General features: G+C 56.6%; 1 protein-coding gene across 2 annotated transcripts in view; it reads right to left on the minus strand.

The window, feature by feature from the left end:
- Window positions 1-681: 681 nt before the first annotated feature.
- The window catches only part of ERI3 (ERI1 exoribonuclease family member 3), a 46,619-nt gene continuing 19,895 nt past the window's right edge, over window positions 682-27,405 (minus strand). Inside the window, exons 6-9 of one of the 2 annotated variants that reach the window (XM_078867713.1) lie at window positions 27,129-27,220; window positions 21,876-21,948; window positions 15,866-15,962; window positions 682-1,865 (exon numbers count right to left, since the gene is read on the minus strand). In XM_078867713.1, coding sequence (XP_078723839.1) covers window positions 1,786-1,865; window positions 15,866-15,962; window positions 21,876-21,948; window positions 27,129-27,220 — 342 coding nt within the window. In that variant the 3' untranslated portion in view covers window positions 682-1,785. Of the gene's footprint in view, window positions 1,866-15,865; window positions 15,963-21,875; window positions 21,949-22,587; window positions 22,740-27,128; window positions 27,221-27,405 lie in introns of those variants that run through there. The other variant, XM_078867714.1, reaches the window with a different exon arrangement.

The raw sequence follows: 27,405 nt of genomic DNA on the forward strand, positions 1-27,405 counted from the left end.
TACCCCATAATAACCCGCGGGCAGCAGCTGCGTTAACAACAACAATGTTCTCTGTTTATCCAAGGAAACCATGCTCGTCTCAATGCTCTTTTCGATTGTTTTTCCACATTTCATTTGGCCCACAATCACTTTCTCACACCGAGCGATTCCTCTCGTTGTAAGCGCCGCATCTGTTCAGGTGCCTCGAGATTTACTCGCGAGACCGCCATGGTCTAAAATGAAGACGACGATAATTTTTGGGAGGGTACCTGCCCCCGGGATTGTGTGTGCCCAATTCCATTTTGCGGTCTGGCTTCATGTTGCGAAGAAACCCACACGTACAAAGGAACAGAACGAAGCTCCGCACAGAAGGAGGCAATCGCCTTGCTGCACCGCCATTGATGGCCACCTTGCAGGCCCAAGAGTTTTTGCAAATGTGTGTCACATCCACCAAGTCGCTCCTCCAAAGCGCCGGATTACAGGTTTGCGCCACCGTGCCTCGCACGAATATCTCTAAGGAGGGCACAGCCCCAGTTCTCACGGCATCGAAGAAGACTGCTTCAAAAAAAGGATTTAGCACGGCCCTAATTACCACAGTAGGAATGACAGCGAATATTACTGTGCCGATAACAAATGACACGCACACAGACACGCCGGCGAAACACCACACGGTGAAATAAAAGTTGATAATTACGGAAAAAATATCGCACCAGAAAATATTTAATGCCGCGATCAGCACTTGCACAAAAAAAAGGGATTACATTAGGGCTGTAAGCGAGGAGTCATTATTTCTTGTGAAGAGGCGCGTCTGTGATCAGCAGGCAGCACGGTGGTGACGAGCAGCGCAAGTGGCAAACCCACCATGTCCACTGGGTCCGTTTACAACCTCCGTAAATGGGGAGCCGCTGCGTGTTCTCGTTCTCGCGGTCTCGCGGCTCAAAGACGCGCCAGCGAGTTTCCGCTCACGCCGCTCCGGCGCGTGACCGTTTTTTTTGTTGGTTTACCCGGCGAGCGCTCTCGAAGCGCCGCATCACTGCGCTCCGCTCGCACGCCGCCGTCCGGCAAACTCGCCCCGGTATCGCTTTGCCGCGTTCGCTTTAGCGGCGTGTGACGGTCACCGCAGCCTCTGGCGGCTGGAGGGACCACGTGAAGCCGCGGTGCACGACAACAAAACGACAGCGCTTCCGACCCGACGCGATTCGATGCGACTATCTTGGGAATCGGCAATAAATCGATGCCACGTGGACACCGTCCGAGGTCGGGTCCCACGAGAATGGGCCGAGACCAACCGGGTGGGGGGATGCCTCCAGCCTCGTCCCCTCTCGGAAGCCCAAAGAGGTTCAATTAATTATTGGACAGGTACCCACCATGCAAGCCAGATGCTATAGGCTGCGGACCTACGCGTGGGGCAGCGGAGGAGAGTGCAGCAACATCGACTGGCGCACAGTGCTCCCTCGCTCTCACGGCTGCACTCAGAGCCGTCACCGACCCGCAAAATGACCAGCGTGGTGAAGCATGGCGCCCCCCACCCCCCACGACCCGCACAGCACGCGGGCACTCATCCAGCAGTGGATAGATACAAGAGCTATACATGTACACGCAGCATATAAAAGTGAGCCGCGGTGTCTGTGCGTGTGTTGTGTTTATTTTAATCTTCTGTGCATATCGCACTTTCGTTTTTTTCCGGGTGCGTGCGTGTGCGTGCGTGTTCCTGCGTGTGCCTGCGTGTGCGTGCGTGCCGCCGCAGTTGACCACGAACATTGCGGCCCAAGGTGCGCTGGGCGTCTGCGACGCTAAATGTGCGCGTCAGAGTTGAGCCGTCGCCTCCAGTGTCGCTCCGCGGCGCGCCAGCTCCTTCAGGATGGTGGCAATATTCTTGCAGTCGTCTGAAAGCAGAAAATAAAAACAACGCAGGGCGGGGGGGGGGGAGCGGGGGGGGGGGAGGACAGTGGGCCGGGGTGGGGGTTGGGGAGGGGGGAAAAAGCGAAAAAATATCACAAATTAAAAAAAGACGTGTTGCAGAGGCGCACAAAGTGAGTGGAATGTTGTGTTGGCGCTTAATCTCGCTCGTGTGTAAAGCATCCATTGGAGGGTATTGTGACAAGCCACACTGCCGCTGTTTTCATGAGCACTTGTAAAAGCCGCACTGCTTCGAGTGGAAAGTCTCTCATTAATTTGTCTTTGGATAATAATAATACATCCGAAACGTGCAATGTTGATAATTAGAATGTTGTTTTCATCTTCTCTCGCACAAATTAGACGAGACTCTCGCTGATGACGCGTAACGCCGAGCGAACAGTTCCCGAACATCTGCCGGTTATTAGACCGTTACGCGCTAAGCAAATAATACTCGGCAGCGCTAACGCGGTGGGCTGCGTGAGGTCCCAGAGCGGACCCTGGCCACGGCACCCCCCCTCCTCCTCCTTCCACCCCCCCCTCCGCCTTCCCCCACCGAGCCAGCAGCAACCAAATGAGGCCCCCCCCCCAACAAAAAAAAAATGATTGTGTTTTGGGAATAATCTCTGAAAGCTGAAAGCGAAACATCTCTGTCGAGCCGGAATTAAAACATCTGACCGAAGCGCGAGATAGCGGCGGTAAAACAGAAACCCGCGGGACACGGCAGGAGCTGTGCGCCGCGTTATCAATCGGGCGGGCCGTCTAGCGCCTGTTACCGGCGTTATTACAGCCGGGGCCGACCCAACACCCGATCTCCTCTTATCTTATCACTTTCTCTCTCTTTTTTTTTCTTTCAGAAAATTTCATCCACGGAAGAAGAAGAAGAGAAAAAAATGTAACTCGCTCCGGGGGAGAGGGCGGACGGATCAGCTGTAATCTGTTGATTTCGGCAAATTTTCTTTTGCCGTCTGTCAGTAATAAGGTGGGCCTGCTAAATTTGATCGGGTGGCGAGGGCCGCAGGGGGTAACGGCGGGGGGGGGGGGGGACCACCAAAGCCCCCGGACGGAAAACAAGCCATCGCAAAACGAAGGCATTTCACCCGCCGCCTCGATGCCGTGCGCACACACAGACGCGCACGCACGCACACGCGCGCCAGCGAGCAGAGTAAGAACACACAACGGCAGGAGAAATGAGATAATGTAATGTATCCAGATTGATTGTTGGGCTTTAATACACAAATAGCGTGATAATGTGATGGATGCGGTGTGCGGGCCCGGGCGCTAATCTTTCTGGGCACATCAAAAGGAATCATAAAAAAAAACTCTCCGTAATTATCGGCTTACTTTTACTCACCAACATTCCCAGTCAAGAGTGCACACAATGCCTGCCACCGCACGTCGCCCGCGAGTGATTACGCCGTCACTTACAAATGTATTTTTGTATCCATTGGCATCACTATTAATTAACGATTGAATGTTAAGCCTGATACCCCCCCCCCCCCGCCGTGCCGATTTCGGCCCCCCCGAACCTCCGCGCTTGGGCCGCGCACGCGTCCGGTCGGGTGATCGCCCGACGGAGCGCTCGCCGGCCCTCCGGCACTGCCGCGGGGGTACGGTGGGCGACCCCGGGGGGGGTGGCGGGGGGGGTCCCGGGGTCCAACCAACGGCCCCGGCCGCCGCCGCCCCCCCGCCCGCCACGGCACCGAGATCCGCCGCTTCGCACAAACATCTTGCACTAATTGGCGCCGTCATTTACGACAAAAAAACAAAAAGCCGCATCAACACGGAAACTTCTCGGCTTGGTTATTAACGCGCGCAGTTCTGAACGAGACGTTGCGTTTCTCTCCGTTTTAAATAGATTTTTTTTTGAATGATTACATTTTTTTCAGCAGTCACGAAGAAATTATCACACTGTTCAAACGTTAGTCATTAATTATAGAAATAAAGCGGGGCGCTATTAAATAGTTTAATTAAATACAAACACTGCGCATGTGCAGATACAGGGGCGTTTTGTGTAATTTACTTGATAAAGAATTACGTTTGGAAATGAGAGACAGTCGAAAACACACGCGCACAGGTCTGTGAAACCCGGTGGGTGCATTTTAAAACGCGGGCGCGCGTGTACGCAGCGCACGCCCCAGTAGCTTCGCCAACAGCACTGAAAGATTATGAATGTGCGTGCGTGAATCGGTGTGTGTGCACGTGCGTGCGTGTATGCTTGTGTGCGTGCGTGCGTGAAGCACTATTTCTTTGTGTTCCGCTCCGCATGGCGGTGCACACGGCGCGGCGCTTGGCAGCCGGCTCTGACAAGACAACCGCAAGACGATCACACGGCGTCGTAGCGGAGCCTGCCCCCTCCCGAGTCAGAGATCACGGCGAATATTTCGGAAGCTAAGGTCGCGGTAATCTCTGCTCGCTTCTCCGCAAACGTCATTTGCCGTCGCGGTGCTAATCCGATGAGGACGATAACTTATCAGCGGATTCGCAGCCCGGCCCCTGTCCTGCCTCTGTAATTTCTAGGGCTTCGGCGCAACGGTTGCGACCGCCACTCCATGAAAAGAAAAAAAAACGAACGACCTGCTCAACCGCACCTGCAGGAAACTTCAAAGGCGCCCAACATCAACAAATCACGCACCGAGCCCCCCTTTTGAAACGCACGCGGACGTGCGGATTATAAAAAATAAAACATTCATACCCAGGGCCAGAGCCGCGCGGCTGTCACGGCATCAAATTCTTAATTTTTCATAATCACGGCAGTAAAATCTCTCATTTGCTTTCATGAGCCCGAACGCTCGCTGGCGCCACGCGTCTCCGCAGCCTCCGCCGACGCTGCTAACGCGCACGGCGCGGAAAACTTTTTTGCGAGCGACAGTTTACGAATTAGCGCCAGGCGCCTCGCTTCTCTTGACAGACGCGACCAGAGGCCACGGGCTGCACTAATTGGAAATAAAAGTAATAAGGAGGGTGGCGGCACAGTCGTCATCGCGGCTCATCCTCCACGACGCTAAATTTGGTTAAAGGTTAGCGATTCCTTTATGAGAGGATGATAATTGGCCTCCAATCAGTTTGGCGGAAGAGGCTCGCTCCCTCCCCGGCACACCACTTTGCAATTATCTTCCTGTAATTGCCACCCGTGACTCGATTTGCTCGCCCAAGGCTTGATAGAAATTTCAGCACCTCTTCCGCGAATTTCTGACCGGCGGATATCTTCGCTGTCGCGAGAGTTTATTTCGAATCCCGAATTAGCGTTAATTACAACACACTGGAGCACAAGGCCATCTCCGATGCCCGTGCCGACAAGCCCCCCTGCTGATGGGGATGACTGGAGAAGACACTCGCTGCGCTCAAGCCGAGCAGCCAGGGCACCCACATTCTTGAATGTGAAACTAAGTGGACTTCTGTTTATTTTTTTTATAAATTACAATTTTTTATTTTTTTCAATTGGAGGCATTTAAAAATTCAAGTGATCGTACAACTACGTCAGGGCTAATAAGAGTGTTACACATTTTCATCTCTTAAGCACTTATTCGTCTTTGAAGCCATCACATTAAAGAAAACGAGCCTACATTTTTCGAACCATTTCTCCTGATGTTGCATTGCAGTAAGTAAGCGTGGCTTCATCGCCAGACCGTTATTGGTTTTTAATTTACAAACAAGCGCAGGGGATCTTTAAAGCGCCGCAAGGCCTGGGGGGGGGGAGGGGAGGGTAATCCACCGTAATGGGAACGTGGCTGCCCCCGACGCCCTTTAGCCGTGACAGCTCCGGCCTCCAGGCGCCGCCGTCACTCTGAGCGACCGCTCGCTCACGCGCCGTGTCACGTGTCACCCTGTCACGTGTCGTCACCGTGTCGTCACCGTGTCGCGTGCACACGCAGGTGCCACGCTCGCTCACATCTTGAGTGGCACCTCTCCACAAACGGTTCCCCCCCTCGTCCGGTGACCCCCCCCACCACCCCCCCGAGTCCGGACGGCGGACCGTCGGTTTGTCACGGTGCCGATGGAGGAGGCGGTCCGTGCCGAAAGGCCTGCGTGGACGCAGCAGCGCGCACGACGGGGTTAAGGGGAGCTCAGCGACGTGTCACGCCCCGCTCGTTTACAAAGAGATGCCGCGCACGCACGCACACGCTCCCCGAGCCGCTCAATAGCCGCCCGCCCGACCCACAATGCAAACTGACAAACAACCACGGCGTGAACAGATTGGCTAATGTAATTTATTTGTCAAGGCGCTTCTTAATGGGCCAAAAATAATATGAAGAAGTGAAATAAATTCGCTAAGCCGCGGTGATGGAAACAACAGCGGGACGCGCCTGATGTAGAAATTGCGTTTGGCCATTTGTCTTTATGAGCGGCGGTTATTAATGGCTCGGAGGTGAAGGCACGGCACCGCCGATAATGCAGGCTGCGCCATAATCACACCCCGCGCGGCGCGTGGCGCAAATAAATAAATAACAACAAACACGGAGGGAGACAGCAGCCGGCAACCCAATAAGAGGGCAGAGTGTGGCCGGGACGTGAGAGGTGCCGTCACTATTTATTAAGAGCTTCCCGCACCGGGCGGGAGCCGGGCGGGCATTAGGCCGGCAGGCGGTGGAGTATAATTCATCACGTAACGGTGCGTAATTGGCCACATTTCACACCACATTACTTCTCCACCGTATTTATAGTGGCAAAACGTGATTGCATTTTTTTTTCTCTCTCTCCTACCCAAGCCAAACGCCTCGCCGCCGACTCCTCACCGTGTCTTGCGCACCCCAACTACAGACTTGCCTCGGTACCCACCCCGCCCCCACAATCACCCCCCGCCGCCCCGACCAGCCCAGCAGCGCCGTAACTATCGATCCCGCGCAGGCAGCGGCTATGAACGCGTAAATCGGCGGCCACGAGCGTCGCCGAAAGTCCTCCCGCCACCGCCTTCGCCGCGTCCCGCGAGATGACGCTCGCTCGCACGCCGCGTCCGCACCGGCCCGGCACCCGGCTTGGAGAGGAGGCGGAAAAATTGGCGTTGGCGCGAGCGGGAAACGGCGTGGATGCCGTCGCAAGATCCGGCGGCCGGTCGAGGGGAGTGGGCGGAGCGCGGTTGGGACGGCGCTGGAATCGGACTCTTAAAAGATTCTCGCCGGGGGCGCCGCGCGCTCCGTTCGGCTTAAACGACGCGGCGCGGGAACCTGCAATCACCCGCGCGGGTCGGCCCCCCCCCCCCCTCCACCCTCTCGGCGACATCGGCAAATCAGCATTACGGAGCGAAGATAAGGCGCGTTTACCTAAATACGGTAATACGCGTATTGACGCGCCGCCACCACAGCCGGCGTAATAATCTGAATGCGCGCAGCCAATACGGGGGCGCGTCCGGTAAATGGAAATTTAATGCCGGCCGCGACGTGCCAATGCCTTCACGTGTCCGGCTAACAACTCTGTAGCGCACGCCCGCTCTGAGGTGGGGGAGAGAAAAAAAATCATTAGGGTTCCTCCGCAGAGGTGCCAAATCGTGATCTTCCAAACACCTTTCCAATCTACCCTGACATCTAAATCCATGACATTCCCCTTCAGTAAATGTTTGGTCTGATGAGATTTGTTCCTCATCAATAACTTATCAATCTGACCCATCAGCGCCACTGGATGATAACAGCATTATTTTCCAGTAATGGAATAAAGGGGCCGGGATTATTGCGTCGTCGGAATCGATGGCCAAAACCATTAATAAGCAGTCGTCAATAAGCCATCACGTTAAGAAGCAAATGATCTTTGACTCGCAGTAGATTACACTTGCAAAGGCCGCCCAGGTTTTTTTTTTTTTCCCCCCAACAATAAAGGCCGGGTCATCTCAGGGGCAGAAGCAACTCTTTCTTATCGGTGGTAACGGAGCCGTGGTAGGGACGGGGAAGGGTGGTGGCGGGGAGAGCTGCCGCGATTTGGAAGTCGCGTCTCAATTAGCCCCGGGTGAGCGGCGCCCGCGCAGCTCGACGGCTTCGCCGGCACCGCCGTTGAATCACCCCGCGGTTGAATCACCCCGCGGTTGAATCACCCCGCGGTTGAATCACCCCGCGGTTGAATCACCCCGCGGTTGAATCACCCCGCGGTTGAATCACCCCGCGGTTGAATCACCCCGCGGTTGAATCACCCCGCGGTTGAATCACCCCGCGGTTGAATCACCCCGCGGTTGAATCACCCCGCGGTTGAATCACCCCGCGGTTGAATCACCCCGCGGTTGAATCACCCCGCGGTTGAATCACCCCGCCGTTGAATCACCCCGCGGTTCAAGCCAGCAGCTCCCTCCGCCGCAGAGCAACGCAAACAAAACCTCCTCGCAAGTGGACGGCAACGGACGCTTGCCTCGCGCCGGCGAGCGACCCGTGATTACGAACGGGCGGGCGCGCAGGAGCGGGATTACTGGTACAACGTGCTTTTTGTGTTTAGTTTGTTGTCCTTCCCCGCGCCTCCAATTAGCACGGTTGGCCACGTACGGTGGAAAAGAAGGTCGACATGCATGTGTGTACACGAGCGATGTCGGTTGGTGTTGGGGCTCACGAAGCTCCTGTTTCAATTCAAAAGAAAAACCCCACGATGACCGAGGACTGCCCAGGGGAGGAGGGGTGGATCTTGAATCAGAGTCTGAAGGTCGCGAGTTCAAACAGCGGTCAGGGGTTGCTTCCCCAGCTCATCATTCCTCTGGGGTGGATAAATCAGGCACTACGAGCGCTGCGAGAGGTGCGGCGCGTGGTGGGCGGAGTTTGAACTTGGACGAGAGGTGCAGTCAAATTGGATAAAAGTGATCAATCACGGCGCTCGGTGACATTCCGCCAGACAGGAGACGTCGGGACGGTGGCAGCTCCGGCCAAAGCTGGGGAGGCAACGACGCCCGGCGGAGGGCGTGGGCCACGCCGTCGCTCGAACCCGACTCCCCGGACTTCATCAGCGAGTGCTCGTGATGCGAGCGAGTGACGATTCTACGTTGCTCCCGTCTGCCAGATAATGATTGCGCGGCGCCACGATGCACTGCCGCACGCAATTAAACTCCGGGCGCTCTCCCCGGTCACGGCCGCATTTACATAAACGACCGAAAGCCGCGCGACCGCCTCCCGATCACGCCGATCAGCGGCCAAGCCCAGTTTGCCCGGCGCAAAGTTTCGCATTTGGCGAACGTCGTGACGCGGGCATTGACCCACCCGCGAGGTGAAGGCCGCGATATCGATTAGGGAGCGGCAGCCGGAACCGTCAGCCGGTTCCCTCCTCCATCCCCGCCACCCTCGCGTCGCCGTCGCCGCTCCCGCGCGCGCGAGGAATGCCAATGTTTTCACCCAGACGGCGGGAGAAGCCATTTGTCTTATGAATAAAACACGAACACAAAGCTGGGACTGCAAATGAGCCCCGCGGCGGACACCACAAACTATCGCCGCGACGCGCAAGGCGCGTCAACCCGGGCGAGACCCAACGCCCGCCCGCCCGCCAGTCCCACCCCAGGTGACCCGTGACCTTGGCCAACTCCCTGCTCCGCCCTGACCTGCCGCCCAAAAGAGGGATGGAGCAAAAGTGTAAGGGAGCCAAGTGTGAGGGAGGGAGTCTGTGGCGGAAATAGCAAACAGAGGCCTCTGATCATCAGCCAAGAGGGTGAAACGTGTGTGGCTCCCACACCCCTCCCCAACCCCCATTATTTGTGGGAAGCCCGCGGGCAAAGTAGGCGCGGAGCGAGCCGCCGGCGCGCGCTGTAATTGCGCGCAAGTTTAGTGCCGCTCTGTGCGGGCGACACCTCTGGCTGCCTACGGAGTGCCAGCGCACAGCCAAAAAATGTCCTCTTTATAGACCCCGAGCCCTCCCCTGCATCTCGTCGCCCGTAATTAATCTGTCATCCGGTGCGGCCAGACTGCTTCATTAACTCTGACGACAAGCATCATCGTATGGCCTAAAGTGGGCGCGCTCTAATTAGTTTCAGTTCATTTGTCATTTTCTCGTTACTGCCGGAAAATAATAGGACGCCCAGTGCGCGCGCGTGCGCGCGGGCGCCACATTACGCGCGTAACACGCAGACCCCACGGCTCTCCGCTTGGCGCTCGCAGCCTCACCCGTCGCCCCCTTCCAATCTCGGCAGAAATTACGGCTTTATTCTGCGCGCGTGATTACGCCCAAATCGGTCGCGCAATTAAGACTTGACTGCCGTGCCGAAGCCGCTTAATTAGTTACAGAAGGGCTCGTTAGACAGCTCGGGTAGTTTAAAATATAACGATCTGTTTATGCTCGGAATCGGTGGCAGGGACATTGGCTTTTGAACTGGAACGGCGGCTAACAAGGAAAACACTTTTGTCTTTGGCGGAAGGGGGGGGGGGCGGCGATTGCCGCTACCGTGGTGGGGGGGGGGGGGGGTACCAACGGGGGCAGTGGAACACTTTAAATTGCAGGCGCACAAAGTAATTGGGAAATAATAGCGTTCGCAAGTTACCTGCATTCACGGGAACAAAGGGTGTTAATTTGAATCAGCGCCAGCCAAGTTGCATTTCTGACGACGGGGTAATTTTAATGAGTGTGTTTTACACACCGTTAATGCTAATCAGTCTCGCGGCAAAACGTGCAGGGGACGGCGGAGCCTGTGAACTCTGAAACATAGCGACACGCGGCGCCTAACGTGCGTTCAAAGGGAGGGAAAAAAACGGCAAATTAACATTTCAAATGTACAACAAATACGCAGCCCGCGACTATAAAGTATCTCGAGCCGCGTGAATGACTGATATAATATAATCCCACGGCAATATTTGCACTAAAATATGATTAATAAATAAAACGTAATATATTTTGCGCATGAATAAATGATGGGCATGCGAATGGTGCCGCTTCCCCGCCCCCCCCCCCCCCGTGACTACGGCGAGGACCCCGCGACTGAGACGGCGGGAAGCGACCGCGGACCGATCCCCCCCCCCCCCCTTCTCACACCCTCCGTTGTTTTTTCCACGTCCCTCGAATTTATTTCCGCTCCCCACCGCTCCCCTGCCGCTTTCTACGGAGTCGAGCGCGTCTGGCGCTCCTGCGGACGACGACACAAAACGACTGCGACCCCACTGCCTCCCCCCCAGGTGCACGACAAGTGGACGCGCGCACGCACACCGACCTCTACGACCCGACAAATGGGATACGGTTTTGTTTTTAACAAAAGTAAGGCAGGTTGTTTGTTTCTTTCTTCCTCTTCCTAACCGCAGCGGCGCTTGCCTCGAGACGCGAAGTAAAAGCGGCCGTGTTTGCACGGAGGGGGGCGCGGCACTCCGAGCGACGATGACTATCATCATCGCGCGCGCGAGTCCTCGGGCCGAGGAAACCGCAGAGGACAAACTCCGCAGTGCCACTCGGCGCGTGTCTCAAAGGGGCTCCGAAATCTTTTGGCCGTCCGCACCCAGCCACCGCGCACACGGCGGGTGGAGCCTTCCAGCGTGCAGGCGGTGCAACTGCACCGGGCGCCACGCCACCTACGCTCCAGCACTGGACCGCACAGACACTTGCGGAGAGACACGAGGAATGTGCTTGCACAGTGGCGTAGCTATCGAGGGTGCGGGCGGTGCGACTGCACCGGGGCCCAAGGGCCAGCGGGCCGCAGGTGCCGGGTTACGAAGATGCGGGAAGGTGAACAGGGCACCCCCCTCCCATCGTTTCATTCCTTGCACCGGTGCCCGTGTCAACCGCACTGTGCCATCGTCCGAGTCGACAGCGCCTGGGTGGAGCCTGCAGGCGTCGCCCTGTCTCGGGTGAACCCCACCCCCCCCCCCCCCCCGAACACCCCCGCCACCCTCTCGACCACGGAGTGACAGCGAGGAAGGCTGCAACGTTCCTAATCACCATTACTGCCGCTGTAAGTATTTGAAATCAGGGCCACACATTGGCGCACGAGGGCGCGGTGGAAAAGCAGACACTGGTCAGGAGTCTGGAAGGTCTGCGGAGTTTTGGGCTAGCCAGGCTGGAGGCTGTTACTTAGGCCTCAGGCTTGAGGGCGGAGCGCCGGTTTCATTTGACCGGTCTCGGCGGGGAGGGCGCTCCAAGGGGAGACGCCGCCAGGCGGCCCGCTGGCATTACCGAGCCACAGGCACACGGCAGCCTCGGCTCGTGCTGCACGGCCACGCTCGCACCGGCACGGCCAAGCAAATCGAGGTGCATAACGAAGCAAGGCGATTTTGTGCTTTTGGCGATAATTTCAACCCAATTCTGCTCTCGACATCACATCATGAGAAGAGGTGCCCATTCGGAGCCGTCGCAGTGAGCAGCGGGGCAATTTATTTATCAGCTTTCCACTCAGCGATCTCTGGCTGAACAGTGTTTTTAATGCACGGCAGGGTCTAACAGTCTTTGTGTTCTAAGCTGGGTGGCAGGTGAGCTGAATCACCCTTTTGTGTCTTAATTTATGAACGCTGACAAGAGAAACCGCTCTTTGAAAAAGAACTGGCCAAACATTCCAAGGCTGGACTATCCTGAATAGGGCTTAATATCCTGAGGATTTCCAGTGTAAATGAAGGACGTTTTGACTTCAAGCTTTCGTGACTGCAGGAATTCATATTCTTTGCATCTTTCTGTAAAGTCACGTAGATAGGTTTTCTTTTAACCTACCTACCGACGTGACTTTACCGAAAGACTCAAATAATATGAAGGACGTTTGTTTAATTAATGCTTGTTTTTCATTTATTTATTTGTTACCTACGTGACTTTACCGAAAAAACCAAAGAGTATGAATATTTTCCACCTCTTTAAATCAACGATTTGTCACGATTTGGGGTGGCGATGCGATTTAAGAATCGATTATATGTTTAAAATAACGTATCGACGCCTCGAGAGGCAATTACATAAAGCGTATACGGGCTGATAATGATCGCTGCACACGAGGAAGATTTGATGGTTGCATCATGCACGTTAGGAATTGATTTTAATTGCTATGGCAATGTATCGTTACACCTCTAATTATCATTACATTCGTTTGAAAACTGACGATTGGAGACACTGTGAGACGTACGTTGGTGTGGGCCTCTCCCCGCCCTCGAAATAATGAGGGCAACAGATCACGCGCACACACACACACACGCACACACTAGCTTGCATGCATACATGCACGCAATGCACGCGTCCCCTCTTCGTTCTTTTGTTTAGAGGCAATGCCACTCCCTGTTGTTTGGCAGTTTTTTGCTCCAAGTAGAGGACTGTCCACCCTCGTGGTGACTGGAGCCAGAACGAGCCCACCACAGAGGCCCAGGCGGTACCGGTCCATCTCCCGACCGAGGAATGGCAGCCTCTCCTCCGCAGCGAGAGTTCGAACATGCCACGTGGCCAACCGCAGGAGTCTCGCACCAACGCATGGATACAAACATCCCCGAATAGCTTTACCAGACTGTTGGTGTAAGTGCTGTTAGCGATCACCTATGAAGGCCAGTAAGGTACACGAGGGGGTGGGTGGCCAGCACCACGCCCGGCCGCCTTTGTCTCCCGAGTGGCGATGTTTACACACTGCACCAGGTAACTCATTTGAGGCTGAGTCAACCTAGGGGAGGCCCATGACCGGTACAGAGGTGTTGGCCCTAAGCGGGAATCGAACTTGGGTCACGGGGTTTGTAGCGCAGCGTGCCAACCGCGACACTATCGCTCTCCACAATATATGCATACACACGCACTAAGGCACTCACGCAGTCACTCACGCAGTCACTCACACGTGCACTCCAAACTCCCACGCACAGTCGCCCACGCGCGGGCGTGACACAACAACCGCCAGCCGCCACTAAGCGGCGGTAATGTCACCACAATGCTTGTGCCAGACTAGGTGCATCTTGAGGCGATCATCTCAAGTGTGGAAGACTGGCCCAGGTGTTACAGTTGCAGGTTATGACGCAAACACACACACGCTCTCCTGTCAATCTCATCACACGTGCGGCCCTGTGCTCTCCCTATGCAGTATTTGGGACAAATTCTGGCCTCTCTGTCCAAACGACACCAAAGCCGGCCGGGAGGAGTAGGTCCTCGATGGAACCCACGGTGCATCGCAGCTCTGTGATCACTCCCCGTGCCCTTGGCGCGATCTAGAACTCGCACGGAGGACGGTGCTGCGACTCCAAGCCTCGACGGCGGAGGCAATTGCGCGCAAAACTCTCGGCTGCGAATAAAAAAAAAAACACCCACTCGCGCACACACTCGCTAAACTACGGCAGCCCCGGCCTGAAAATCACAAGGGAATTAACAAAGAGACGCCGCACAATAGCGTTGCTTGCACAAGGGTTAAAAAAAAAAAACCCCAAACCCAATTTGTATGCCGAGGCTGCTGCCCCGCCGACAGCTTCATCATTAGCCGGCGCCGGAATTCCATTACACGTAATATTTGGGTGCGAGGGACGGTGGGACAGCGGCGAGTGGCGAACGGAGCCACCCCGCACCGGCGGGCACGCAGGCACGCGGCGGGTTATTTTTTTTACTACAATCCGTGCAAAAGAGCAAACGAGTTTAACAAGGCAATTACATCGGTGCTGATGAGTTACACGATAGGAACAGCACCCCGAGCCCGGCAAAGGATAATACGCTGTCAGTCATTAGCGTGGCGCGCGGGAGCCTTGTAGCGCCGCGACCGGCGCCCCGCGAGTGCGCCGGCAAGTGGCAGCCGCGGAATTCGAAAATAATATGGCGCCAATTAAAAAAACTTGGCCCCCGTGGTAATTGGCTGACCAGAGCATATGCATGAGTGGCAGCCGGGGCTGCCGGTGTCACGCCGCAAGCGCCGCGACGCCTCTCTATCACGCCGACGCTCGGTGAGAGAGAGAGGGAGGGAGAGCGGCGGGCTCGGCGTGCCCGGGCCCGCCGGGGTCGCGCGGCGACGGCGAGCGGCGCGTGCGGTCAGCGGTGCGCTCGCGGCCATTACCCGGAGAGCGTCCGGTGACAAATTGGCCGTTTAAGCCGCTCGCGCCGTCGCCCAAACAGCGGGTAGAGGTTACGGTGGCGCTGGGGGGGTGGGGTGGTGGGGGGAGCGGTGGTGGGAGGGGGGGGGTTTCCACCGAGCCCCCCACTCTGCGCTGGGAATGAACAACCTTGTGGTGACAGGGTGGACTGGCGTGGCAGTCTCCCGCGATCGTGGAACGCGGAGGATGATTTGCCCGATAGACGTGCCCCCGCTCCCCGATCGGAACCGCACGCTAGCAATCGCTGCGCTAGCAAAGATACAAAAACACTAAAAACTATATAGTTGTGAATTTAAATCCAGTTGCGTATAAACACAGAAGACGTTATTTAGAATAAACGTTATTTAGAATAAACGTTATTTACAAATAACGTCATTTAGAAACAACGTCTTCTGACGCGGCACCGTGATATCAGGAGAGGCCAAAGTTACAGCGAGCGTGCCTCAGTGCCGACTGCAGTTCAGCGGTGCGTCAGTCGGGGTCGTCTCGAGTGAGCAGGCTGGGCTCGGTGGGGGGGGGGGGCTGATGTGGAACCCACCAGGTGAAGATGGGAAACAAAACTCACGACGCATTACGAACCAGTGACAGATTGGGGGGGGAGGGGGGGGTGGAGGGAAAAAAATAAACCCAATATAAAGAAAATGAGTGGACATTAAGAAAAGTAAACAAAAGTGACAGCGTGCAGCATTGTTTATTCATCAAAGGGATTTTTTTATAGTGATTTATTTATATATTATTTATAGTGAGCGACTTGTTCTATTTCGCACTCCTATTGTTGTTTTTGTATTGCGTGCCGTCGCAACTCGCTGACCCGCCCCAAACTGGACATCTGTTCAAAAACGAAGCTTCACAGCTCAGCGGAATTCTTCCTGCAGCCTGAATGAAGACTCTCATCCGGATCGTGACGAGCGCGGACCCGCAGTTCGGCCGCCTTGCCAACAGGGGCCTCTCACGAGCCGCCTCCGGTGGCCGCCGCGGGCTCCAGCGGGCCGGCGGCCGCGATCCCCGACCCGGCAAACTCGAGCGGGACCTACGACGGCCTCGCCGTGTCGGCCGCTCTCGTCGGGGGGAGGGGCGACGATGGACAGACTCACCTATCCCGCTGTGCAGACGTCCCTCGTGCTGCAGGCTGAGCCCCGCCATCATGTCGGCGATGCCCTTGGCGTAGCGGCCGGCGGAGGCGGCGTACACCTGCCAGACGACGCGTGCCGGGGGGGGGGGGGGGGGGGCGTGTGGGGTGGGGGGGAAACGCCACTTAGGCACGGCCCTAATTCAAAACGAGCGGATCAGGGTACATTACAGACCAAATTTCTTTGCGGCTGAGAAAACCCTCCAATCCATTTCTCCCCCTGCTGCTTGTTTGAATTGCTTCGGGGCAGATTTTTATAAAATTCAAGCGGGCGGATAATAGGCTTAGCAAGCGCATAACGTGAATTGCACCGATGTAGAGCGTGCATCTCACGCTCTGACCCCGAGACAGAAAAATCGACCGCTGGATGCGAGGTGAGGGTGCGTGTGTGTGTGTGTGCGTGCGCATTGTGTACGTGCGCATGTGGCGGTGTGCATCTGTGCACGGGTGCATAATTGCGTGCGTGCGTATTGTGTGCGAGCATGCATTATGCGCGCACGATTGTGTTCGTGTGTGCGCACGCGTGCATTGTGTTGATGTGGGAAGCGGTAGCGTAGCGGTCAGCGCGCTGCGCTACGTACCCAGCGTCCCGATTCCCACTCACGGCCAACAACGGCGATGAATATCTGAACCGGCCCTGAACCGAGTAAAATGCGGAAAGTGAAGCGAGTTGCTGCCAGGTCGACTGCCGTACCGTCGCAGATACAGACCCCCCCCCCCAACCGCCGCTCGGCACTCTGGGAGGGAATTGTTTTTGCGTGGGCCGCGACGTCTCCTGACACCGCCGCTCGGTGGCCGCGGACAGCCCAAGCCGCGCCGAAGCATCACGGAGCCTTTCGCAATATTGTGACACCGCCCGCGCCTCACGGCACACTCCAAACACCGGCCCGCGCTCCCCGCCCTCTTGACGTCCCCGTGGTGTTGTGTCACATCCAGCCGTCTCGCCTCCACGGCCGGTGACTCATCCTCGTTCTCACTTTTTCTTCTGGAGTTGAAAGCGGCATGGTGAATAAACACCCCTCGCTTATTCGTCTTCTTCTTCTACGGTGCTGCGTGTCGCCGGGGCGAGCAAGTGGCTTCTGGGACGGCAAGAAAAGTTCCAAGTTTTCGACGGGGTCGGTTGCACGTCGACGAATTTTCTTTTCTCCAGGACAACCGATGCCTTCTCCAAGACGAACCGCAGCCTCTTGGTCGGAGCAGCGACCGATGAACGGAGAGCGAAGAGCACCGAGCCAAGAAGCAAATCTGTCATTGCATTGATAGTAGTATGATGATGATTTGAAAAATACTGTGATTTAGCCGTCCATCGATCAATGTATCTTGCGGACAATCATAACCCCCCAACCACTCCTTTCAACAGTTTCTGACCACTCTCCAAGGTCAGGTGATGCCACCTTAAAATAAATATCTATCATGTATTTTTTGCTTGTTACTTTGCTAATCCTGGACACACCTTCACCAAACCCACTCCGAGCGGTGTGGTGAAGTATGGTCACACAATCGCCACGACCCGGCACGGCATGGGGAGGGGGGGAAGAGCAGACCTTCATCCAGTAGTCGATTGACAACGGGCTGTAAAATGAGAGGAATGCTAATCCCTGGCGTTGCCTTCTGGTTTGCTCTCGAGCCCGTAAGTGGAATGACAAACATCTCCCGCCGATGCATCTGCAGCCACCACGGCGGCGGGGCGATTATTTCTCCCAGAAATTAATTCAGAAACACCCAAACTGCACGCGACCCCTTACAACGTTGGCAACGTTCGCAGGCGCGCGCAACTTTTCCTCCAAGGCCCCTCGCAACAACAACAGCAACAACAACAACAAAAAATCCCCACCACTCCCGGCAGTGCATTTCGTTTTTCAAAAAATCCGCTCGGCAGATGTGTTCACGCACGGCGGCAGAAGCGGGCATATGCATCATTAACGCGTGCAATCTGCTCCAGATGCATTCCTCAGTCATCATAATAATAAAAAAGCTGGCAAATCAAAGCAAAACTTGTCTGCGATCGTGAGCACCGTAAACAAAGACCCCTGCTCGCTCGCTCGCCACCCGCCAGCCCTCGCCGCCCCCGCAAGCTGCCGCGATGGCCCGGTCGGCTTGGCCCTCGGAGAGAGAGAGAGGGGGGGGGGCCAGGTGGCACCAATATCAGTCGGCTCGTTAAAGGGGACCCCTGCCCCCCTCCCTACCCCACCGCTCTCGGCCGGACAGCGACGACAAAAGCTTCCGCCTTTGGAGCGTCAAGAAGCCCATTTCCGATTCTGCACGGCTGTCTAAGTTCGCCGTCCCCGGGGGAGGGAACCTTTTAACACGGCGGTCAGCCTGGCGTGTCCAATGTTTATTAAAGGTGGTTAAAGCGGTTTACTGTATGCAGGCTCCACGCCCGCACACGCGGAGGGTCGGGGGGGGAGGGCCGCCAGGGAGCCCGGCACCCGCTCCCATTATCCATCACCCCCAGCGCCGCCTGGCCCAGCGCCGTCATCTCCTCATCAGTGCCAGCGCCACGGCCAGCCCGCCTGGCACGCTTACCGGGCTGCCCGGTAAGCGTGCGGCCCAGACGCTCGATGATTACCACACCCACTACCCCGGCCACAACCATCATTCCAGCCACAACCATCACCTCAGCCACAACCATCATCCCAGCCACAACACATCACCGCCACAACCATCATCCCAGCCACAACACATCACCGCCACAACCATTGCAACTACACCGTGCCCTTTCCACAGCCACTGCCGGTCCAGCGACCGCGTCAGGACACCCTGGACAAAAAAACCGCACCGGCCACGACCGTTGCCGCAGCCACACCACGGTAGCCTCACCACAACCACCGCTGAACCACAACACCTCACCAAGCCACCGCCCATCTTTGTGGAATGGACCCCCGATTCATTTATTTGTTTATCCATCAAGCAGCAGAATGGGAATTACGCGATCAACCACGAGGGGCCATTTCAGATTGGATATTCAGCAAGTGCAATTACAATAACAGCGATGGGTATACGAATTAAGTGGGGGGCCCACGGTGTCAGTGAGGCGGGGTGGGGGGGCCGCTGAGGAGCAAGACGCTGTGACACGAGGATGTGTCAGGGAGAAGGGGGGGCGTGTTTGTGGCCACGGGGGGGACGGTGGAATGAGCCCCTCCCCTCCCCCATGCCAACACCCGTGCCCTACACTTCCCCCCCCCCCCTCGCTCGATGCCACCGTGCCCTGCGGTCGCGTGTTCGGTTTGAACGTCTCGGTTTCCCCGGTAATAACAAGCACAATAAGCGTGGAGGTTATGGGCTTCAAACTGTGGTATTTTCAAACTGCCGCCGCGGCCGGAGGCAGCGTAACGATGCCGCGTTGTTTACAACAGAAATAAACGAATTCGGTGCAGAAAAATGTCGAAACTTTTACAAAGACACCTGAGAGTGAGAGAGAGAGCGAGAGAGAGCGAGAGAGAGAGCACCGACGCGGACGCACAAAGCCCACTCGGAGGCACTCGGAGGCGCTCGGGATAAACGCACGCGCAGACACGCGCGCAACACACCGCCGCCACGTTCACAGTTGGGCGACTCTGGCGAGGGCCGAGCGGATGATGGATAACAAAGAACGGATTTCTCCTGCACCTCTAAGCTCACTCATGTGCCTCCCGCGTGCCGGGTGGATGGATGGATTGGGATGGGATTTGGGAACAAGCGAGCTGTTTTTTTCCCCTCTCCCTCCCTCCCTCCCTCCTCCATCCGCGATTGCCTTCGGCCCTCGTATCTAAGGGCAAAATCCCCAAACCACGCACAGCTCCCTTCTGCCACGGCCGCCCAGACACAAGCGGGCATCAATATGGATCGATGGGGCCGGCGACCCGAGCCTTTGACCCCTGCCCAGGCCCTTGTGACGGATTTCTGTTTGACGTGACCGGAGAGAAAGGGCCGGGGGTGTGTGGCGGCGGCACAATGCCGTTAATCGGCAGGGCAAAGCTAATCGCGCAGCTGATAAATGATGGGAGCGTCAGGCGCGTTTTTAAATTCGCACGATCGACGCGGGCGCCCTGTCGCGCCCTCCCATCCCCCCGCACGGGGCGACCGGAGCGGGCGTCGCTGTGAAGTTGTGCGTATGTACGTTGAACTTCTTTCGCACCGTACGTAGCCATCCGTGCTAATCGGAGGTTAGCACTGTCCGTGGCAACACGGGGACACGAGACGCTCGCTGTGTTGCCCTTCTTGTGCCCGCCTCGATACCCGCCACCGAGTTTAGCCCCCCCTCCCCCCCACCCCTTGACCCGGTGTCTTCCACGGGGCCGGTGTGCAGGGCGCTCACAACGATGGCGATGTCACCTCGACACCTACGGCATGCCGGGATTCCAGTTTTGTTTCGACGTTGAAAGCGATGCCTTTTGGTTCGCGAGTTACTGTTGGTTTCAGGCCCGCACGTATTCGTCTTCGTGGCTGTGCATTTGCCACTTTGGCTCGGGGCGGATTTGGTGGTGAATGTCTCGTTAGTGTTGTGTTTTCCACGGCCTGATGCGTAGCGGCTGAGCAAGTCAATGTTGAGACGGAGGCGAGTTCAGGGTGGCATTTACTTGCGCGTGCAGCACACCACAACCAGAGATCATCCACGATTCAAAAGCTAAATAAAACAAATATTTTACAGCTCATTCCTGGAAGAATGGTACCCCCAAACTATGCTGGCTAGGGGTTTGTTGGACCATACTTCACCACGCTGGTGGTTAGTGTGCCTCGACATAATTCGCCGCCGACGCTAGCTGTGGCTGGTCGCTGGGCTCCGAGCACAGTGCGCTATCCGCTGCGCTACCACTCCATCTCAGTTTGGATATTTAACGTGAACAATTTACGGACCCACCACTTGTACGGTCGCCTTCACAACGGCTAACGCCGTGACATTTGTTGCCGGTGTAGCCAGAGCCGCGCTCCACCGTGATGATCACACGGCTCACGAGTCGATTAGGCCCAACGTTACTCGCAGCAGACTGCTACGGAATCAAGGGAGCCTAACAGCGGATGAAAGCGGACGCGTTCTCAACACCGCGGAATTCGACGGATTTTTAAAGAAGCTCGTGGCGCCGTGCCTGCGCGCGGTCGGGTCGAGCCGCGCTGCTCGTGCCGAGTGGAATTGCGTCGAGGAGCGTGCGGTGGGCGGCCCCGACGACCGCGAGCCGTTGCCGTACGCGCACACACGTATGCACGTACGCGCACACACACACGCGCGCTTTGTGACGCAACACCGGCTGCTTGAGAATGAAGAACAATAACCCCGGCACGATCCGCACGCCGGACTGCCCGCCGATCGCCAGCGAACGCGACTCGCGACAATGCCGCTCCCGCCGCCGTGTCCGGCGTTCATTTGAGGCACGGCGGGGAGGAGGGCGGCCCGCGCCAACGCTTCGGATTGCAACGTCGGCGTTGTCACGCCCCTCGTCGGCAAAGCCCCAATAAAGAAAGTGTTTAGTTAAAAAATAAAACCGCACCAAACACATATTACAAAGATCCCCCGTATACCCTTTAACAGACTGTTGGGGCAAGTGCGGTTAAGCGAGCACCTACAAAGGCCGGCACGGCACACGAGGGGGCGGGTGGCCAGCACCACGCCCCTCGTATAGCCTCTCCGATACTGATGTTAACAAACTGCGGCGGGTCCTCATTGGAGGCTTGGCCAACCTAGGGGAGGAACAGGACCGGTTCAGATACCCGTCGACGCCGTTGTCCGCAGGCAGGAATCAAACTCGCCGGGTTCATAGCGCAGCTCGCTAACCACTACGCCACCGCTTCCCATGCATGTACACACACACACACACAGAGATAGACACGCACGCAAGCGCGCGCGCACGCAAGCAGAAGGCGTGAATACGTGAATGTCGCGGGGCGGCACGCCGGCCGGCCGTGCAAGGATGGGAGAGCGCCGGCAACGCTGGCAGCGCGTTAAGCTGGACGCCGCGACACCCAGCACCCTTAATTGTCGTTCGCTCGTTCGCTCGTACCTTCTTAATGTTGATCCACGAGCGGTAGCAGTCCCTCGGCTGCAGATTTAAGTGGCTGCATTGTCCCGGCAGCCTGGATAATCCGGCCGACAAGAGATTGAAAGAGAGAGCGAGAATAATAAAAAAATAAAATTCAGAGCGGCGTTAGATGTTTAAACTCCCCCGTTAGAACGCGTCCAAATCAAAGTAACTGCACTAAGCTGCAAATGATATGTTTGCAAATAGCCCAGCACTCTGGCGTGTTATTAACCATAAACCAATTTGGAACGATAACATAAAAAAACACACAAGATGCAAAAGTGCTTAGTGTCCAGGTGCGATGAGGCAGTATTTATTTTATGACCTTTAAATTATGTTGCATTAAAAAAATAACAAGTACATTAGCAAAAGCCACAGTGCTTAAAAATGGTGTAATTATGCGGCATTCCTTAACCTCTATTTAGCTTAATTTACAGCCTGCTGCAGGAGGCCCGCTCTTTATAGCTCTGCTTAATAAACTATCGTGTCTCTTATTTATCCGCGTTGCTTCATCAATTTACAGCCGCATTTGATCAATTATTAATGGCGATGAGCGGAACATTAGCTGTGCCCTCAGCCTAGGTCACCTGTCTGCCCCCCCCCGCCCGCGCCCCCTCCTGTCCTGCGCTTTCCCGCCCACCCCCCCCCACCACCACCGAGTTCCCGAAAACAAACGGAGCCATTACGAGGAGCGTTCTTTAATCTGCGGCGAATAAATATTAAAAAAAATAGACGTGTCCACGCTCGACGGCGTAAAGAACTCGCCGGCGAGGTCTGCGACGGCCGTTTGCCGGGCCGTGCCGCGATCGCTCCTCCTCCTGCGCGGAGGCGGTGGCAGGTGCCGCGCTGCTACGGGAAGCGGCGATGGAGCCGCGGTCAGCGTGCGGCGGAGGGGGCATTGCCGTGATTGTCCCTAACGCTCGGCGCATACGACGGGCGCGCGCCTTGCCCGGCAGGGGACAACCACGCGCACGCGCGGCACTGATGATGGCGAGAAAGAGAGAATTCTGGTGTTGCCGTGGACGGCGGTGATGAAGGTGGTGATGAAATGGGAATGGTTTTCGTTGCAATTAATGCCGGTGATGGTGATGACGATGATATTTGATGATGAGATTTATTGAAATGGCGACAGATTATGACGATGATAATGGTAAAAAGAGAATTGTTGCAATTGCTGTAACTGAAAATAATGGTGACAATGATGATGATGATGAAGAAGGTGCTATGGCAATGAACTGCAACGATTCACTGTGACAATTTCTCTTTACTTTCTAACAAAAGACTTCGGACATCAGTCAGGAAAAAAAACTCCCAGCTCCTTCCATATCATATCTAATCTCCAGGTCCCTATTTAATTTTCTGTTTTCTATATCGGATTTCGAGTAATGTAACCCTTTTCCCACTCTCACTTCTATTAATTCCAGGAGTACCGCGGTTCACGGCTTCCGTGTTGGAGTGCTTGCGACGCGCCACAAAAACAATTTACTTTACGGGATTGCTTTCCCTTCCCCGACACAAAAGGAAGCCCGGGTTTCGCTCTGGACCGAGAGCGGATTTCTGAATTTCTGCGTTAACCCCTTATGAAACGCACTGACCCGTCCGGCTGAAAAAGGGGCAGGAAATGGACACCGTAATGCGGCGAGGTGGCGCCCACAAAGGCCGCGCAGATTAAAAGTGGCATTACGCCTGTTGGATTTGGACGGCCGCGGCTAGAGAGAGCGAGCGCGTGCGCGCGCGCTCGCGAAACGTTATCACGCGGCTTCGCCATTGTGGGCCCGAGCGTTCCACTGGCTGCCCGCTAACAGGGACCGCGGCCCCATCGCCGGGGGCTAAGCCGATTTTCATTTGCGCCGGTTTCAATTTATTAAACCCCCTCCTCCCACCGCCGCCACCGCCCGCGTGCTCCGTCGCGCGCACACACGACGCGCCGAGACGGGGGCATCGTCGGGGAGGAGGAGAGCGAGCCGGGATCCACCGGGGCATGAAAGCGCCCGACTTAAGACCCTAACACGTGTGCAATGAGATCAGACGGCTGGCAGCGATCTACCGCTGCCTGGGCCGTCGGCCGTGCGCGACCACAAAACGCCTCTCAGCCGCGCTTCGCCGCGCCCGCCACGCCGCCCGCCACGCCGCCCGCCACGCCGCCCGCCACGCCGCCCGCCACGCCGCCCGTCCGTCCGGACGGCCGGCCGGCGGGGGGGGAAAATGTTCATCTTAATCCGGCTCTCCCCGCCGCCAACCGCGCCGCTGACGGCTTAACAGATGGCAAAGCGGCACTGCCGTGACTTGAGGGGCACCGAGAGCTCCCGCCGGGCGCGCGTGGCCCCCCCCCCCCGACCGCCCTGTCCCCGGCACACGGCGATGGCCCGGCACCGGCCGTGACGGCGTTATTACAGTTAATGCCACTGCATGTTCATTTCGAAAGGGAATTAATTTGAGCCCCATGCAGCGACGGGGCTCACTAAAGGTTATTTCAAGCTGAAAGGAACGGGTTTGTGTATTTTATCTTACGACATAGCGCTAATTCCTAAAAGTCTGCACACTTCACAGCGTGTTTGTAGGGAATATGATGACGCAAAGATGCACGCACACACAATCTCACCTACAAAGACAAAGATCCCTCGTATAGCCTTAACAGACTGTTGGGCCAAGTGCTGATAGCGAGCACCTACGAAGGCCGGCACGGCACACGATGGGGTGGGTGGCCAGCACCACGCCCGGCCACCTTTGTCTTCCCATTGCTGATGTTTTCCATTTGCACCGGGTGTTCAATTAAGGCTGAATCGGCTTAGGGGAGGCATAGTCTGGGTTCAGATATGTCGCCGATGTTGGCCGTGAGCGGGAATCGAACTCTGGCCGCCGGATTGGTAACGCGATGCATTAACCACTAATCTACGGCACGCCACAACACACACACACACACGTATACTCACACAATGTCATTAACACCCTCTCCCACACCGCCTTCAAGTAAACAAAATGACTCATACACACACACACTCTCTCGAAAACACCACACTTACACTCTCCCGTCGCTCTCTCTCCTGGCTCTCTCCTCGCTCTCTATCGTGCTATCTCTCCTGGCTCTCTCTCTCTCCTGGCTCTCTCTCTCCTCCTCGCTCTCGTAAGGCGTGCGAGCCTCACGGCGAGCGGCTGTTATTCGCGAGCGCTAAGTGACAAAGGCCGCCGCCTCGTCACGACGGTACGGGGACGAGCGCGCGGGGACCCGGCCCGGTCCCCGGTAACCCCGCCCCCCCCTCCCTCCCAACCTCCCCCCTCCCGGCCCCCCCACAGAGACACTCATTGTACCCAGAATTAAACCAAGCAGAGCGGAACAACAAGACCACCCCCCCGCGCCCCCCCCCCCCTCTCCCGCCACCGCGGTGAACACGGTCGAGGTCCCCGGGAGATCCCGATTAAAGGATCCCCGTCTACCCGACGCACACCCTCCTTGTCTGTTTACACACTCTGGGCGATTACCGCGCCAAGCCCATTGCAATGTTTCTTTAACGATCGTTTTACTATGGAACGGTAGGGGATGTTTTATTACCTTTTAAAAAAAGAATTGCAATTTGTCCGCGCGGATTTTTCGCGAACCGGGAATGTATTTAAGCTTCGTGTTTATTCGTGTCTGCGCAAACTACGCGATCTTGCTTTCTGTAACGACGACGTGTTTCTGTGGGGGGTTTGGGCTCCGTTGGTGCCGTGAGTTGTTTTGTTCTCTCGCTCTCTCGACTTCTCCGTGACCCAGCTCGCCGCCCCCCCCGCCCCTGCCAGCGAGGGTCTCGAGGCCTCCCGGGGTGCTCGCCTGGTCAAACAAAATCAACTTGAAAAACCTGCGGTGGCAACCACCAAAACTGATTTCTACTGATCCACTAAAGGAGAAACAAAATCAATTGGCAGATAATTCACCTCCACCTCGAACACACACGCATTGTTGCACACATCCCATCAGCCACGCCGCCTTCCGGCACTGCCTATAATCAGCAGCATTGATTCAGTACACGCGAACCCTGCGCCCGTGTATCAACATCCAGTGTCTCATTAGCAGTGACGCCTGCCCGAACCAACGCTGGCAAAACTGCCAAAGGTTTATAGGCAAGAACACCGTCTCTCGACACATGGCATAAGCGTCGAGGAATACAAGTCGTGGGCCGTGTCACTTTTTAGTCTGCACGGCGACGCTAACGGTCGCTGAGAAGACTGGGGGGCTTGGGTCGGACGCGTCGCTCGAAAAACACTGCCCAGGGGCCGTTAACTTGAATTGCACTTCCCACCTTGGACCGCGCTGCCGCCGCACAAATTGTCCGGTCGCTCGCGCAGAGAGACAACGACCCGGGGGCACGAGGAGGATGTCACAGACGAGGAGGGAGCCACAGACGAGGAGGGAGCCACAGACAAGGGGGGAGCCACAGACGAGGAGGGAGACACAGACGAGGAGGGAGCCACAGACGAGGAGGATGTCACAGACGAGGGGGGAGCCACAGACGAGGGGGGAGCCACAGACGAGGGGGGAGCCACAGACGAGCGGGGAGCCACAGACGAGGAGGATGTCACAGACGAGGGGGGAGCCACAGACGAGGGGGGAGCCACAGACGAGGAGGATGTCACAGACGAGGGGGGAGCCACAGACGAGGGGGGAGCACAGACGAGGGGGGAGCCACAGACGAGGGGGGAGCCACAGACGAGGAGGATGTCACAGACGAGGGGGGAGCCACAGACGAGGAGGATGTCACAGACGAGGGGGGAGCCACAGACGAGGGGGGAGCCACAGACGAGGGGGGAGCCACAGACGAGGGGGGATCCACAGACGAGGGGGGAGACAGCAGCTAGGCGGTGAGCCAGTGCCAAATTCCGCCCCCCCCCCCGACGCAAAGCTCTGTGGTTCTCTATATATGAAGGTGTTTTGGGCCAATGAATGAGTGTTTACATGTGGAAGGAAGCAAGAGCGTCCAGAGAAAACCCACATTTGCCAGGGGGGGCGGAGGGCGGGGTTAGGTACTCTATCCCATACAGATGGAACAGGTGGAGTCCACATTTTGCTGGACTGCCTTCTCCTGGAAAGAAGGGGAGTTTCACAACAACATCCGTGCCGTGATCCACCAACCCTCGCTGCTGCTTCCACAGCGCTGGATCACAGCAGCGACGTGCAGCAGCAGCGACGTGCAGCACCGGCGCCCGGCACCAATAACACAGAGAAGGGGGTCGTCGTCGTCCCCCCCCCCCGTTGCTCACATCACTTTGAGGTCCCAGTCGCCACAGGTGACGAACACGGACTTTGTCTCCGGATCCAGGAGGCCCTCCTTCTCCATCCACTCGTCCACCATCTGCAGCGGGCGAGCGATAATATAATTATTAATTTACTGCACGGCCAACGGAGTCCCGCGCCTCGCACGCGTCACGAGCGTAAAAGAAAAAAAAAACGATTTTAATTGGCGAATCGAATGATCGTTACAGCCTCGTGGGGGGAGAGGAGGGAGGAGAAAAAAAAAGAGCTCGACAGAGAGAAAGA

Source organism: Lampetra fluviatilis, chromosome 24, assembly GCF_964198595.1.
Source record: "Lampetra fluviatilis chromosome 24, kcLamFluv1.1, whole genome shotgun sequence".
Taxonomy (NCBI): Eukaryota; Metazoa; Chordata; class Hyperoartia; order Petromyzontiformes; family Petromyzontidae; genus Lampetra; species Lampetra fluviatilis.